Below are 17,483 nucleotides of genomic sequence, written 5' to 3'. Positions count from 1 at the left end.
GTCCCACCACCCTGCTGGGACTCGGGCTATTTGAGTCGGCAGCACTGTACCGGGGTGCTCAATGATGCGATGTGCCACAGCCATGTGAACCAGCAGCCAAGAACTCTGGAAAGCTGGGTCCCAAGTTCAAAGATTTATTTTTCCAATGTTACCCACAGCCTAGGTATTTGCAAGGACAGATTAATTTTAACTTATGATTTCTAGGTTAGCAAAGCTTTGTCTGCCTCAGACTGCCCAACTCCCTCCCATACATAAATGCGACAAAGACCCAGAGAACATGAAATTTGCTAATAAAATCTCAGTGTGAGACCTAATATGTCAGCACGTAACTGTTTCACTAGCGATCACCCAATAAAAGCGGCCAGCAAACACATTTGACCCATTCCACAACCCCCAGCCTAACTCAGTCCTTTACATGCTTCAACTTTTCTCATCAAGCACCAACCCAGATTCAAGCATACAAAATTAACCTCGCTCCATGCAAAGGAGAAGGTACCACCATGCAGATTTATCAACAACAACAAAAAATCTTCTATCACCTTCTCCAGCATTTGAATTATACTGGAGCGCAGAGACACTTCAGGCCACAGAGCCCAGGACCTGGTGGTGCGGGGATGGCACCAACATGCTCCGTGGGGCCTCTCCGCATCCACTGCCCAAAACCAAGCACTGAGCCAGAAAACCTCCACAGCTCAAACAAGAGAGAGTTTGTTGCAACCACCAATTCCCCTCAGGAAGGGGCTGGAAAGAAACTTTAAGGACAATCTGAAACCACCTGGTAACTGTATTAACAAGCCAACAGTAATGTGATTTCTCCCTCGCTGTGTCTGAAGGGATAGAAGACTAAAGGTGAAGATTAGCTAAAGCAGAAGAAACCTCTTCCATCTCTCCAGCTGACAAGTGCCCAATGGAAAGTGCCTAAAGTAGGAACCCTTTTAACTGTTAAAAAGGAGAAAAACAAGCTTTGGGTCCTCCCCAACATTCTAATACCTTTTTAAAGAGTCTACTACAGCTTTACATATTTATCAACTACAGCTTCAGTTCTATAAACTCATGGATCCACAGGAAAAGCTCAAAACGTCTCACAGGTACATCAACTTGCATATCTTGGCATCAACTTGCAGAGCCAGCTCCTCCTTTTCACCTCCATTAAAACCTTACAGAGAGCAGTTAGGATCACCATCACACAATGCCAGGCCAAATTAAGTTTATTAGACCTTCAGTAAATAATTATTTCTAGTTTTATTTAGACATTCTATGTAAAGCATAGAAAAATCACATGTAAACAAGTGCAATTCACAGGAAGTAACAGTTCCCAGTTCCTCCTGCCCAGATCAGAATTATTCGAAGTCTAACTGAAGGCAGGTTCTTACAGAGCTTGTTTTCTGTACAGAAAGAAAACTGATAACAAAATATCTGATTAGCACAGCTCACATCTCTTTTTATTTCCTTATTTCCTCCACCCCTGACCCCACCTTCACTAATTTCTAGGAAGGCACACTCCCCATGGTACAGGGAACTTTGCCCACAATGCCCTTTATATCTAGGAGAACCACACAGTGCCCAGTCTGCAATAGTTGTTTTAGTATCGACAACCACCACTGTTAGCTTGCCTTCTAACTGATAAGAAATTATCTTGTTTCCTCTATTCCTAAGACAAAAAACCCAAGCAGGCTTAAGAAAAACCAAAAACTTAACATAATCCTAGTCTGCAGTTTTACCACGAAAAATAAATAGCCAGCCAAAACACTAGAAAGAAAAATGTTGTTACCATATTTGTTCTCAGAGAATCTAGAAAGCAATTGATTTATCCACGTATTGATCTATTTAAGGTTTGGTGCTATATATTATCAAACAAATAACTGCTGTCATACTGCTCTGTTTTGGTAATGTCCCTTTCACTTCAGTAAATTGTTTCTTTTTTTAAAAAAAAAAAGTTATGGTGTGTTTGCTCTGGTATAAGTAAGTACACCAGCTGTACTTCTGGCTTTCAGATACCTAAAAGGAGGCAAATCAAAATCAGAACACAAGGTATCCAGGTTGCAACTGCAACTCTTCACACTGCTCCAGCAATCCAAGCACTGTGCAGAGGAAGAGCAAATAGAGCTGTTGTAGAGAGCCAGGCACTACCTGGCCGTATAACGTTTGTATAGGTATCACATAATATATGTTCTCCAGACAAGCAAACACTTTTGCAGCCATAGACTGTGCTTCAAATAGTTTATCACGTCAAGATGACCCTCTCAGATTTGATTACAGTTTAATCACGCTTGTAGAATTTAAGGTTGCATAGTATTTCTACCTTTTGCATAACAAGTTTGCTTAATGACTCAGACTATGCTTAATATGCAGTAGGTTGTGCTGTGTAACTTAGATCACTTAAATTTGCTTCCACGGGAATATAGTGTTTGTTACAGCATTCATTACAAGTTGATTTTAGCCTCTTAAGACCTCTCTTTGCTTTTGCTTTATAGGCTAGAAATTAAACCAAATCTCATTTATTTTTTCCCTTCAAGATGTCGAAGTCCAAAACTCAAAACACAGAACCGAGCTTTGGCATAATGGGTTTGGTTCACGGGGCCCTTAAAGTAGCCGTAGCGGGAGGTGTCGCTGAATCTGTAATGTCCCACTACAGCTTCTGCCATGGATGTTAATGAAGCAGATACAGACATGTCCCAGATATCTATGAACAAGGTAGGATGAGCACGGATGTACAATGGTAACACAGAGCTCAGTGTTAACTAACCACCCCTGCACCATTTCACTTGTCCCGTGGATCCTCCAGCTTGGACAAGGTCTCTGATGTTGGGATACCAGGGAGAAGGACAAAAGCAAGTTACAGTATGAGCATACCCCAGGTGGTGACTGCAGAGTTAGACAAGTCCTTTGTTTGTTAGAAAAGATGCCTGAGTGTGGGGAGGAATCTGGCTGTCCATTATCTGCTGCAATAGCTGCAGCTTCACAGCAAGAATCACCGTCAGCTGAACGTATCTCCTATTGCATAGCTACTGAACTACTGTAACACACTTTTTTTTTTCCCCCCAAACTCGCTCTACTCAAAGCACTTACAGTCTAAATGCTTTACTTAAATTGCAAACGAAAACAGCTTTCTGATGCTAACCTTCTGTTACAGAAAGGACACCACCAGTGTTTCTCTTTGCTGTTCATTCTCCATTTGTCCCACGGAATCTGACCTGCTGATGCTGTACCAGTTTACTCTGTCTTCAATATTTTGATGACTTCCATGTCTAGACTTCAGAGTGAAGTGATAACCTGAGTTCAAACCTAAACCCCTATAGTTTCAAGCTCAGTCAACTGACCTGGCATGACTGAGAGCCCCTGTCTTTCTGCAGCACTCTGTCCTGCTAATCCAGCCATGGGATGGCTTGAGCGCCGGGTGTAGCTGTCTTGGCTCAAGCTACGCTGAGCATCCACAAGTCAGGCTGGCTTCCCACTGAATGTGCACATTAATTTGCTTACTGATTTGCACTGAAGCTACAGGAAGGGTTTCTGGCCAGGGTGGAACCCATCTCCAAGACAATTGCATTGTGAATCCTTGAGGTTGGCCTTTAGTTTTGCTGTCTGCTCTTTGCCTTTGTTGGCCACCTTCCCAGTGCCTGCACCCTTCTGCATGCCTCAGAGAGGAACTACTGAAGTTTATAGCAGCATTAACTCATCCGCTGGAAACCTGCCAGGCTGCTTACATTTTCGCTACAATCTTCAGAGCCCTGACTCCAAGGGGTGCTTAGAGATAGGATCCACAGTCAGAGGCAGGATGCTACACAACTGGTGTCTGATGTGCTCAGATCCATTTGGCGTGTTGTGCACAAATGCATTAGGGCTTGCATATCTACTGCAAACTGCCCCTGTGAAGCAGGGGAATAACGGTCCCTTGCTTTTGTTTATCGCAGTGTTAGAGGCACTCACATGCCTGTGGAACAAAAGCAGAGAACCCAGGCACAGAGCACATGAAGTATCAAAACCAAGTATCTACTGCACAACCAGTGCTATTAGTTTCTCACAAAGATGATACACCTCTGGAGAACCGATGACATGTGCCTGGCTTATTTATATTTTGCAGAATGTGACAACTTTGTACAAGGAAAAGTAGAATTGGACTCAAAACGAAAACAATGTCAAAATGCCAGGGAGAAAAAAAAAAGGCAAAAAAATAATAAATCAGCAGTAAAATCACTACACATTTGCTTTTTTAACTTGACAACAGGACAACACCTGTGTGCTTTCAGTGACTTTTTAAATAATTGCTGTTACTGCTGTTGCTTGAAATCATAGAACCTGTATATTTTCCAGGATGATTATACTACAAAATGCTAATTAAAATACAGTTTTTAAATTAGTGGAAAAATCACTTCCTGATGAAGTTTCCTTTAACATTGTCATTTAAATCCAGTATCACAGATAGCTTGGACAGACTGGTCCTCAGAAAGTCCCTTAGCCTACTTCCTGCTTAAAGACAGAACCAACTGTATCTAAACTGCTCCTGCCCATCATTTCTCTAAACGTTGCTTTTAAAAACCTCTGGTGATGCACATCCACTATCTCCTTATGCGTACTGTCTTTAAAGCTAGGTACTCCTCATGTCTAAAGCAGTTCTTCATTATGGCAATTTAAGTTGCTCTTCACAGCCACCAGACAGGACTAGCAACAACTGCTCGCTCGCTCTTTCTCTCTTTCTTGCAAGCCCGTGCCACTTCGCAGTGTTGTGCTTAACACTGGATAAGCTCCTCCAGCTGGCCTTTATTAGTGCTGAACTGAATGGGACGGCTTCATATACCATGTGTCTTAGATGTTTTTTTTTTTCTTTTTTACTTTTAAATACACCCCCCCTATCGAGACTGCTGTTCTATTTATTTCTCTTGCTGTGGCCTCATATTGGTGATTCCTGGAAAGCACATGATCCTCAGAGTGACTACACCTTTTCTGAAGAACTGCTCCTCATCCAGTCTTTTTTTGTCCTCATGGATTTGTGCAGTTGACTATGCCTACTAAAGTGCCGTCCCTTGAAGTTCTCATTATTAAATTACATGTTATTTTTTAGTTCACTTCTTATATTTGCCCACATCACTTTGCATTCTAGTCCTGTCCTCCAGTGTGCCTACAGCTCCTTCCTTCCCACTGTTACCTCCAAATGCAATATTTATACACCCTAGGCCAGTATCCATGTCAATAATAAACCCATCATTTACTGATGACTGCAGGATGGTCCTCTACAGACCCTTGCTACAGATTCTTCCAGCCTGAAAGTGACCCACTGGTAACTGCAGCTCACCGGGGTATTTCATCAAGGCAATCTCGCCCCATATTTGTTTCTGAAAGTGATGCGTACAACAGTAGGTTCAACACTGTCAACTAAATCTGTATTGAGTTCCTAAAAGATCTGGCCAGTCTGTTTTACAGTAAGTGCTCTAAAATTAACAACTGCTTCAGCCACAGTTCTGAACTAGATAACAGCACAGTGCACTCTCTGCACAGGGAAATTTATCCAAATTAATGCAAGCAGTCTCGTTTATCACCAGCAGTTACTGACTGAAAGCAAGGCATCAATTTTAAGTTACAGCATAGTTCCTGGCCAGCTTAATGGGATGTGCGCTCTTGTCCTAGATGGCAGCTGAAGATCCTTGCTCTGCCTGTTTAGCCCTGAACTCAGAAAACATGTTCAAAGTATTTTTCATGATGTCTTTATTACCTGTTTCAAAATATCCCACATCTATGCAAATCCTAGTTACACCCGCTTCAGGCGATCTCCACACACCAGTTTTATATGAAGCAGTCCGCTCATTTTAAATACAGGGTTTAATGTAGTTTAGCTGATTCTCTTTGCACTTTGTTCATTTGAATTAAAATTAGGTGTCCCAAGTCTGTAAAAGTAAAGATCAAATCAAAAAAGAGTAAGTGACACAAACAGACGAATCAGTCTGTTGGGGAAGTATTGGGTGTGCCAGGACCTTGCCATACATACTCTTTAGTACAAACTAAATATGACAGGCTGGCAGTGGTGAGCAATGCAGAGTCTGAGTGTTAAAAGAAACATGTATATGTATATACACATAGTGTACCTTAATCAGTTTTATCACAGGGCCTGAAGGGCCTCTCTACAGTTATACAAATGGATATTTGTAAATATCAGTCTAAGGACACATTAATTCACAGTTTGTAGAAATTTGTGCATGACAGTGCTTAAAGAATTGTTTAAAAAACTGGTCTGTTTCAGGATCTTCTATTGTTTCCAGATAAAATTTAGACATCATAAGGGTCGGTTCTCTAATGCCAATAGCTGACAAAAAAGTATTTGAAGTATTTCCACAACTTTAGAGTAGATAGACAGCCATGACTTTTTTTTTTTTCATTTTGACAGTGATGGTAATGAAAACTGCTGAAAGATTTATATGACCTTTTGACTAATGCGCAGACATTTAAGAGCATGTACAACAGCACTGTGCACACTGCTTACACAAGTGCCTAACATGCAAATCTGGAGGCATGAAAACTTACTCCCGTGAGCAGATACGTTGATTTGTGTTGCATAACCCTGCCTTAATTATGCCACCGAGATTACTTGCATGAGCAATTCACTCTGTGGGGGTTGGTAAAAAACCCTTGGTTTATAGCTTGCAAGAGCTTGGTACTAGCACAGAAAAAAGAACAACCAAAACCAAAACCAAACAACAACAAAACCCAAACTTGAGGCATTTCGAGTTAGTGGATCTGTCACCTACTCTCAACTGAAAAGAAAGTAATTTAAATATTCTCACAATTCAAAACATTCAGGAGTTACACAATATTCCACTGTTGCATTTTTTTAATAAAAGCATGTTAAATAACAGCGCACTCTAGCTCTTAACACTTAAATGTTTTACTGAAGTGCCTTTCTAAATTTGTTTCATCCCTGCTCCTTAAGCAGTTTCACTGACTACTGAAAAATAAGGCAAAACCCACAGTGTGCACATAAAGATGGCAGAATCAGGCTGTTACTACAAATGGACAGAAATATAAAAATACCAGACTTCTGATTGCTGTGCTAAATTATACCACTCTTTACTACCCCGACCTAGACTACACTCTTCTGGAAAGAAAGAGGGAGGGAAGAAAGAGAACGGAAGAAAACGCTTAGTAGAAATAATTCTGGATAAATCAAGACTATCACTAGATGCAGGTATCTTTAAAACACTGTGAGCCACTGATTTGCCTTCAGCAACTAACAATGAGGGAATTGCTTCAGAAGGAACTGCAGGACTATGTTGAGAGCTGGACAATGCTAAAAAGTAGTATTTCAATATTCACTTGAGAGCTACTTCAAACGTTCTTAAAAGAGTTGTGAACCCTCTTCATTGCATTTTTGTAACTGCAACTGCAAACTTCTGTATAGGGAAGGAAGTGTTCGAAATAATTGTGCAGGTTTGTGTTCTCAGAAAAATTCTGCAAACTTCAGCGTTCTTTTCTTGTAGCACACATTTATTGCAATCAGCGGTGAGAAAGTGTTGGATATGGAGAACCAATAGAAAGTATAATGTAACTATCAGAAGATACATTATCAAGTGAGTTTGGGTGATGTTTTTAAAATTTTGCTCATTCAGCTTCAGCACAGGCATTTTTGCACATACACCTCACACACTGTCTCTTACACACCTTAATCAACTTCTGCTTCTATAGGGAACTATTTAGTGTTCACAGTTTGGGTTTTCACTGCAGAGGTGAAAAGCAAAACTGGCATCTTTTTTTTTTTTCTCAGTGGGACTCAATATTTAGCAATATGAAGATGTTTGCCTAATAAGAAACTAACAGAATAAACACAAAACTGGGGGACTGCCATTGATCTGAAAGTCAACAGTTTGGAAAAAAAAAACAACAAACAGTACATGTGAAGACCTGGGCACACGTTTCTGCTACTGTACAGGGGTCTGGCATTTGACTGCATTCAGAATATTCTTCCTCCTACTCGTTTCAAAAAAGCAACAGAACTAATGCCTGGCTTTGACAAAGGAGAGATGGAAACTTACTACATTTGAGAGACAAAGGGATGGATTGACTTATTAATATCCTGGTGTGACTGACAAAATGCTTTGTGAGAACAATGCCTACTCTGAAGGGAGGGAGGAAAAATCCAGCAGAGTGAGCTTGAATCACCTATTTAAACCATTTAAGCAAACTCAGATGACTTTTTTTTTTTTCCTCCTTTTTTTTCTCTCCTCCCTGGGGAGCACTGTGGAGTAATCACATGAATCTGCTTCATTTACTGACGGGAGTAGTCACCTCCATGGCAGAACTGGAGAACTGGAGCAAACCACAGCTGTGCAGTAACATCTTCAACAGGCACAACTGTTTGCAGAGTAAACATTTGCCTATAGCCTTACTGTAGATAGAGTATGCTAAGAGAAGGAGGGCTTTTACCAGCTTAGCTGCAGCACCATCCTTGCTAACACAAGGCTGCGTTAGCTCGAATCCAGCACTACCTCTGCAGGTGGAAGACCCTGCACCAGCAGCACAATTGTTCATTGCTCCTCATTGTTTCAGACAGCTCAATTGAAAGAGCTTAAATTGCTGGTCTGAAGAATACCTTCACAATATTGCTTTAAATACATACTGCAATGTTTCCCCACTGATGGGGTAATAACCACAGTGAGACAGTTACAAACATCTGGATTCATGGGTCCATAACTAAACCAGTAATAGTGCTCGTCTGCCAGGGGTTTGCAGGCATTTTTCTTTGTGTCACACTCCAGACCATGGGGTTGGGTTGGCAACACTCTGCAGCGTAGAATTAGCCCAAGATGTGGCAGTAATGAAAGGGACAAATACAGTCCTTAGGAAGCAGAAGAATCCTGTATTAAAACAAAACCCCTACATGTCTTGCTCCCATTGAGCTCAGTAAACATACCTTGGACTGCTATTTTGAAATAAGTAATTTTAAAATTATCTACTCATAAATTATCAACCTACTTGCAAGCCTAGGAGAGGCTACAAACAGCAAAATCATCAACCACTACCTTTTGTAGCATTGCTCAGGAAATCACATTAGTATGCATTAGCATACAAGGCCTGAAATAAATCGTAATCAAGATATTAATCCCTATTAAGGAAAATCTTTTCAACAGACCTGTTGGGTCGGGCACTCAGTAGCAAGAGGGCAAGAAAGAGCAGGGAGCCTTTGGGACAATCCAAGCAGCTCTCCCTTAGTAAGAATTCCCATTTCTCAGCAGCTATGACGGAGGAAGTTTGTCTCTCTGATCAGTGTTCTAAGGCATGTGTTTTGTCTGGCTTTTCTTTTTTTGCTTGTTTGATCGCTTTTGTTTTTAACCACTTGCTTTCAGATGTCTAATCTTTAATTTGACAAAGAGAAGATATTAAAGCCAACTGACAGAACAGACTATAAATTGCTTAAATTCTCCTGCCTAAGGGAAGGATGTACTATCTTAACTCACCTCTTTTTAAACTACATGAATTAAGCTCTGAGTGGATATACTGGTTTTGGTGTTTACTTTCATTTCCCACAAAGTTTATACCAAACTGGATTTGTTGTAAAATGGGTTGTAAACTATAAACTAAGCTGGCATGAGTGTTACTAAATTTACTTAATACTGGGTTGAACTTCAAAAGCTTTCCCATGAAGATGAAAAATGATTAATTTTAGAATGGAAATGAGGAGGAGTGAGGAAAGAAGGCAGGGAATACATATTTCTGCTATTGTGCATTAGCAGGGCAGCCAGAAACAGCTAAAGGAAGCTGCTGTAAATCATGATACTCCTGGGAAGAGGCTCACTTGTGCCTGTCCCAAAATCCATGCAGAACAGTGAGTGTCAGAGCCGGCTGAGTCCCCCCCCACACCTGAGCCGCAGCCTCCACGCTGGGCAGGTCAGAACAGCAACCTCAGATATAACCCCAGCTACAGACTGGTGACCTCTGATCTCAACAGTTTTCTGCCATGAACTGAAAATAGTTATTCTAGATATGTCAAACCTGTTTAAGAGCATCTCTGCAGCCCAGATTTACCACACATTATGTGCAAAATCTTTGCAGCATTTTCTTGAGAATGTATAACTGTGGGGTTTGGCACTCTTCCATACCTTGAAGTATGTATAAGCGCTTGGCCATGGTTTGAAATTGAGCTGCCTAGGAGCAATAGGGCCAAGACCTTTTTAGCTTTGCTTTATGCTATTAAAAGCACAAAAGAAATTAAATACAGAACACTGCACCAAGTAGCACAGCTTCAAGATAAGCCAGCAAAAGCAAGAAAAAACAGGATCAGATACCTATGTCCTCAGTTTCTCTATGTGTGCTAGTGCTACAGTGCATGTGGGACAGTAAATACCTCGTTTCAGGCTCTTCTGTCGGACAGGAGAAAACATGAGGAGAAATCAGCACAAAATTTCCTGCCCCTTCTCCTATCTTCAGTGGCTTTAGATCAAATCTAATTTTATTTTTTCAATGTTTTATCTTTCTTGGAAATCACACCAGAATCACAGGAATTTAGAGTGTTACTGTATGTTAAAGAATAAAGCTATCATCATTAAGGTATTAAGCTTTATATTTGGTACTTCCCAAGATGCAGCCCCTCTGCTGCTCACAAACATGATGAGATGCATGACAATGTGATTTTTCTAATAGTTTGTTGCCCGACTAACAGAATCAGAAACCAATCTCTACTGTTGGGACAAGTAAGCAAAAACCTGCTATTTGGACATTTTTACTATGTCTGACACTCTGCTATCCCAGTGCCTAAAGTAGAAGTTGATGTGCAGCCCAGGCCTGCTCAGAACACCCAGGAATGTGGCTCCCTTGGGGCTCTGGCATTTTTATAAAACAGATGTTATAGCAGTAGATGTGAATGTGGGAAATTTAACTGCTGAGGAAACCTACACCTCTCCTGCATAAGCATCACAGTGCAACCAGACAGTGTCATTTTAAAGTAGGTAAATCAGCCCTGGATCACTCTGCTGGAACCGGACTAGGGAGCAACTCCATGTGCAGTTACACTGGCAGCGAGAAGTGGCAGCAGCCATCAGTGTTTCACACGATACGGGAGAGTTGAACGTGCTCTTCAGTATTTGTACTGTATCCCGTTAAAATAACACTTACTGGTTTATATGGTCCATTATCATATTTTAAAAATTGCTGACTTTATCACTTATGTAACTGAGTAACCAGAAGGATTATCAATGTCCGAGAGCATCAGTATTCCTGTGAAGTCTGCAACATGTGGACTACAAATGATAAGGGTGCTCTCTAGAACCAGAGAAGAAACAACTTTGCATGAAGAAATCTCTTTGGGAGAGTTATGACACAAGGTTTTTTATTTTTAAAGCACAAGTGCATATGCTCAAGTTATACAGACTTTTAAATGTTCTTTTACAAATTAATTTTCTTTTACCAGAAATGCATAAGTAGCACTGCGCTGCTTGTTGGATGACAAGCAATGAAGAGGTGTCAAACACTGTGTCAGGCTGTTGCCTAATCTGCGCTGCTGCACCCCGTAAGAAAGCATGTTACAAGCTTCAGCTGCTTTGCACACAACACAGCTGCATTTACCTCCTGATACCAGAAAGGCTGCTTCTAACAGGTGAATTCCAATATAACGGTAATCCTTCAGGCACTGAAACTGTCCAAACTGTTCATCCTGAAAACCCAGAATTTCTGTTTCTCTTGTAAATATCTTTATTTTGCAAAAGGTAAAACTGCACTTGTCATACAGTTGGTGTTGAGTAAAAGGGTTAAATTCCTCTTCAAAAACTCTTATGGGAACAAAATCACTGTCTTCCTCACTGGCAAAAAATAATCTTTTCCCCTACGCTCTCTAGGAGAGAAACTTGAATAATTTCAGACACATTGTGGGGGGGAGGGCATTGTTCATCCTTCTCAACAGCATTCCCAGGCACCTGGTCGTTCCAGCTCACAAGAAAAACTCCGCAATACTCCTGTGTTAATAGGGGAGGAACATGCTTTCCTAATGAGCTATTGGAGACTGTGAGGGGGGAAGGCTTCTCCTCCTAAAAGCCAAACTGTAACTTGATGTACTCGAAACTGCTACAATTATCGTTTTAGCAACTATGAACTGTTGGTGTCCTACTTCATTTAAATACTTTCTCTCCCATTGTATCCCCTTCAAGGGTCTAAGTAAGAACACAGAACTGGATCCCAGTAATTTATTAAAAGTTATTTAAAACAGTTATTTAAAAACAAAACAAACCAAAACCACCTCTCCCCCGAAAAAAAACGTAAACCAAACAGACATTTGCTGTCACCATAGAGCTTGTCTCTATTGAAGGGGGAGAGCCACCAACCTTGCATGCAAATATTATACATCAGCCTGACACAGGCAACACACAGCACAGTCCTCAGGGTAAGACCTTCACCACAGATTCAACAGAACACAGCTCCAGTTAGTCCCTGCCCTCACCAACTACTCAGACAGGAGAACGCCACACATTTTACCGAATGCACAAGACCTGCACCAAACCTCTCCAACAATTCAAAAAGCCAAACAATTCCAACATAAAATCAGAAAGCACTTCCAGCAGTTTTAAACATGTACAAGGCTCACTGTTACACACGAGCTATTAATCACAAGATACCTTGCAGTCAGAAATCTTACTGAGATGCATCAAATGAAAGTAACAGTATTTAAATGTAGCTTTACTGCAAATATGCACACTGGGTGCTCACAGCTAATGAGAACTTCCATGCATCCTTTAAACAAAAGTAAAACATGCAGAAGATTTAAAGAAATTAGCCAGTTATGCTACTATTTAACTTTGCCACAGATCAAGTGCTCCAGTTACCATCACGTTAAGACTAAATCACTCAATCTTCCACGCTTACAATTTCATTTTCTAAAACCTAACAGAGGTATGTTCCCAAGCTGGGAACTTCCTTAAAAATATCCTCTATCAAGAGACTATAACTCTGACCAACATAAACTTATATGCAATACTTCAGTTTATCTGACTGCCAAGCAACACACTGAGAGAAAGCATATAAAAATTACATATGGATCTTTACCTTCGCTTCACAATTAAGTGATAACTCTATACCTGGCACTCAAAAAGCCAGTTCAAACTACATTCTGACATTAACTCAAAAGCTTCAGTGTATTTTGAAGTTCACATAATTAATGCTTCACAAAGGCAGCGACCAACTATGAAAAAACAAATCCACTGTCCTATGTACATCAATCCAACATGCAGACAAAATAGCAAACTTCAATATCAAGCGTTCCCTATGCTTGTTCAATCTCCTATACACGATTTTTGTCTAACAGTCACCAGCCATAAGCACTAAGTTTCCCATTCGTTAGCCTGAGCACATTAATCTCCTGCCACCATCCGGAATTTAAGAAGCCGTTACATACCTGCAGTTAGGAGGAGGATCAAGGGTTATTTCAGCTAGCTCCTTCTGGATTCTGTTGGTGAAATGAGAACAGACACAAAGCATTTGAGATAGTCTATAGAATAAATCAGGGAATTACACTGCCCTCTACCACCATGCAGTTAAATGCAAGATTGGCTTTGCCTTCAGTAATGCTAACATGGCTGCTTCCTCTTTGTTCTCAGAGGCATAACCCAAATCCCACAGCTCAGAAACTTTGCAGCTTTTTTCCTGCTCCACTCTGCACGTAAACAGAACACTTACAACTCAGTTCGGTAGAAATTTCCCACAAGTCTCCGGAAAAGTAACTCTTTCTCACATCCGAGCACTTTTGACCAGAGAGATTTTCTTTTCAAGCTAATATGCAAATGAGGCGGGGGGGCTGTACAGGCGGATTTGACAATGACTTCAAGCCAGCACTACAGACCTGTGACTGAGGCTGAGGAAGGGGCCCGCGCTGGCAGAAGACACACTCCTTCCACGATATTTTACCTACTGCTTTGCCGTGTGTTTAAAAAGTGGATTTGCGGATCTGCCAGGCTGTCTCTGTTACTGGAATAATCTTTCTGGATCAACTTTGCTTCTCTCCACACCTTCTGCTGCCTTTCCTCCCCCAACCTTATACAGTAGCTGTATTTACAGGATAAAAAGTGATATAATAACTTGAAATAATCTGTGCTCAGCTTTACTCTATTATAACCATTCCCAACATGCTAAGATCCAGAAGAAGAGTACTGAAAACTTTTTGTCAATTTGACAGTTTATTCCATACTTCAGAGGCGGGATTTCAAAAGACGCGCGGTAAATTCCTCTTAAAAATATCAAATAAGACTTCTCTTCAGAAGAAGATCCATATGAGAAAGGTTGTGAATTTCATGTGAGTAGCAAGTGTTACAATACAAACTAACAGAAACCACTCTGCACACACTTGCACTAATACCAATAAATTCAGTCAGGCTACCAAAGTATTTGAGATGTATGGAATTACACTTGCAATAATTAAGTGAAATAAAGGTAAGAGGGGAAAGCTCAGTCTCAAAAGCCTGCAACTGAGGTTTTTCAAAAAAAAGATAAGTCATAACAAATTACAAAGCCTACATAGCAGTGCCAGAACCTTTCTTTCTTTAGCCATCCTATCTCAAAGGGTTTCTTTAACAAGCCCAAAAGTCATGAAAGCCACCCAGTCATACTCTGCAGCGATTTTAACACATTTCAAAAAGTATTTACTGAATTTAGGTTTAATTCAAAATGACTCAAGTGTTCCTGAAAGTTAGAACTACGGTGTTCACGCTGAATAAGCAAAACTTGGAGCCACTACAGCTACTCTACAGCATTTCTTGCTAAAGGCTATTTGTAAATGTTTGTAAAGAAAAGCAACTGGAGGGAAAGGACTGGAAAGGTAAATCTCCAAAGACAACTGGAATCACGGGATTTAAAATTCGCTTATTTCACACAGCTAAACTTACAGAAAATTACCAGAGTGCGTGTCTTGAGAGCTGACTGCCAGAAACCTTATATGCAAATAAAAAAGCAACAGATATAACTAAGGAACATTTCTGAAGATTTTAATATTAAATGGTAGAGGCTACCTACAGAACCCCACAGTTTGAATCAGCACATCCCAAGGGAGAAAACTTGCCTGAACTGCAGGACGAATGCATTACTTCAAGGTGTGTAAGGCTCTCCCATACACGGACAAGAAAAGCTGTTCACAAGGCCCACAGAAACCACTGGGGTTTTGTGACTTCTTTAATTAAAGAACATTGCTTGTCATCAGTCTACAGACCATAATAAAACACGCCAGGAGGACCCCACCCTACACCAATCAGGCACGGAAACCTAACTCTGAAAAAGACACCCGAAGCTGACACTCTCACACATTTTTGCAAATACGAAACACATTTAGGTGCCCCTTGCATCCAGCCTCTAAGCTTCCAAGTTCTCAAACAACTCTTCAAAAGAAGTATGACAAGTCTGCATAATTATTACCCAAACAAGACTTGGATTAATGAAGGTACTGCCTGGTAGGCTCCTGTCCTACAAAAGTTGGTCCTTCACTCCTTTCCACATAGCTTTACGAGGAGAACCCTTCCGCCTTGAAAATACTGCAACTCAAAATACCGTACACAAATAATACAGAATGCTTTACTGTTGCCTTTACCTTTTAGCACTAGTAGATAGCTTAGCAGTAGTTTTGCTCGATAGTTTGGTGTTCTTCTTCTGTTGGGTGGCAGAGGGTTTCCTTTCCTCTTGCTCTTCAGGTTCAGGTGCAGGTGGATCCCTCTGATCAGCATCTGAACTACCGCTGCTGGTACTCGGACTTTCATCGTCTGACCTCTGCCTATCACTGGACATCGTGGGGAACTTTTTTGGGGGAAGGAGAAGAGATGAGGCAGAGTTAATAAAACAGGCAGGACTCTCTCTAGCCATTCCCTAAGCTCCAGAGAACACCTGACTTAGTGACAACTCCGTTTCACTAAGAAATCATCCGAAATATACTTCTTTGTCTTGTCCCCAAAGGCTGCAGTTTGACAGCTACAAAGCAATATTTACACTTCTGAAAATACAGATATTTCCAATTTTTAAACCCACTCGCATTTTTTTCATACTTTAAACAATATGCCAATTGTCGACTTTGTTCTAAGGCATGAGACAGATTTAGCAGGGTACTTAGGCAATGAGCATTAATAACTTATGACACATGGTAAATAACAGACCTCACTGAAAATGTTTTTTAAAAAGTCACTAATACCCTGTAAATATTTACACTGGAGCAGAGCATTTTATTGGGTCCAAACGCCAGATCCCCCCACTCCCCCTCTCTCCGAGAAAATATATTGCCAATAACACTTGGGTTGATTTCAGATGGAAATGTACACTTGCTCTGTGCATTTAAAGGGCTGGGCTGGGCGGGGGGAGAACGAGGGTGTTGGTTTTTGTTTTTTTTTTTTTTGGTGGTGGTGTTTTGGGTTTTTTGTCTAAATGGGAAAAACCCCGAGATGCATTTAAAGCAACTCGGGCAGCAGCAGCCCTGGTTATTTACATGGCCAGCAGCGAGAGCTGCATTTGGCCACCACGGAGCTGCCGGAGGGGGAAGAAGCATAATTCAAACTGCACCTCCTGCTCAGCTCTGCTCGCCGCCGCTCCCCGCGCCGCTCCGCCAAGCAGACCGACATTTTTCCGCCGATCGGGGGAGGTGGGGGGGAAGGAGGGGGCTGCCCCGGCGGCCGGGGGGGCCGCGGAGAGGCGCGGCGGGGAGCTGCGGCAGGGCTGGAGGCGGCCGCCCGGCCGCGCTTTGTGGGGAGAGCCCGGCGCGGCGCGGCTCGGCTGGGCTCGGCGCGGCGGGCGGCGGCGGCTCGCCCGGCCCCGCACCGCACCGTGCGTGTGCACCAAGTGAGGCGTGAACTCGGGCCGGCTCCGCGCCCCCGGCCGCCGCCAGGCAGCGAGCGCCGAAAACAAGAACAAAGCTCCTCTACCAGCCCCCCCGCCTCCTCCCCGCCTCCCCCCACCGCGCTCGCCCAGCCGCCGCGGCAGCCGCCTCGCCCGCCTCTCCCTTACCTTCGCCGGCGTCCTGTCCCGCTGCTGGGTCGGAGGGGCGGGATGGCGGGGGGCCGGGCCGGGCCCGCGGCGCCCGAGGAGGGGACGGAGGCGGCCGGGGGGGCTATACGGCGGCGGCGGCGGCTCTGTGGCCGGGCAGTGTGGAACATTGAGAGCCGGAGCAGGGGGGGACGGGGGGAGGCGCGGTGCGGCCCCGCGGCCGGCGGGTGGCGCTGGCGGGCCCCGCTCTGCGGCGCGGGCTCCCGCGGCGGGCCGGGGGGCCGGGGCGGGGGGCGGCGGGAGCGCGCCGGCGGGGGCGGGGGAGGGGGCGCTGGACGCCTCCGGCCTCCCGCCCCCGCCCGCCGCCGCGGCGCCGCCGGCGGAGCTCCCGGCGAGCGGGGGAGGGGAGAGGGGGCGCTCGCTCCCGCCTGGCGGCCGCCGGAGCGCGCACCGCTCCGGGCCGGGTGCGCGCAGGCGCTCTCCCGCCGCGGCCGAGGGCGCGCGTGCTCCTGGCCGGGCAAGGACAAAGCGGCGGCGCGCGGGGGGCGGCCCTCGACGGGCGCACG

The 17,483-nt window shown here is 43.3% G+C and overlaps 1 protein-coding gene across 2 annotated transcripts in view; it reads right to left on the bottom strand.

Moving 5' to 3' along the window:
- The window catches only part of UBE2E3 (ubiquitin conjugating enzyme E2 E3), a 58,623-nt gene extending 41,466 nt beyond the window's left edge, over nucleotides 1–17,157 (bottom strand). Inside the window, exons 1-3 of one of the 2 annotated variants that reach the window (XM_065068892.1) lie at nucleotides 16,939–17,139; nucleotides 15,542–15,744; nucleotides 13,364–13,414 (exon numbers count right to left, since the gene is read on the bottom strand). In XM_065068892.1, the coding sequence (XP_064924964.1) occupies nucleotides 13,364–13,414; nucleotides 15,542–15,735 (245 nt within the window). In that variant the 5' untranslated portion in view covers nucleotides 15,736–15,744; nucleotides 16,939–17,139. Of the gene's footprint in view, nucleotides 1–13,363; nucleotides 13,415–15,541; nucleotides 15,745–16,938 lie in introns of both variants that reach the window. The other variant, XM_065068893.1, reaches the window with a different exon arrangement.
- Between the last annotated feature and the right edge of the window lie 326 nt (nucleotides 17,158–17,483).

The sequence above is a fragment of the Columba livia genome, chromosome 7 (genome assembly GCF_036013475.1).
Source record: "Columba livia isolate bColLiv1 breed racing homer chromosome 7, bColLiv1.pat.W.v2, whole genome shotgun sequence".
Taxonomy (NCBI): Eukaryota; Metazoa; Chordata; class Aves; order Columbiformes; family Columbidae; genus Columba; species Columba livia.
Note: the sequence above shows the minus strand (reverse complement) of the source record. Positions and strands in the feature narration are given on the sequence as shown.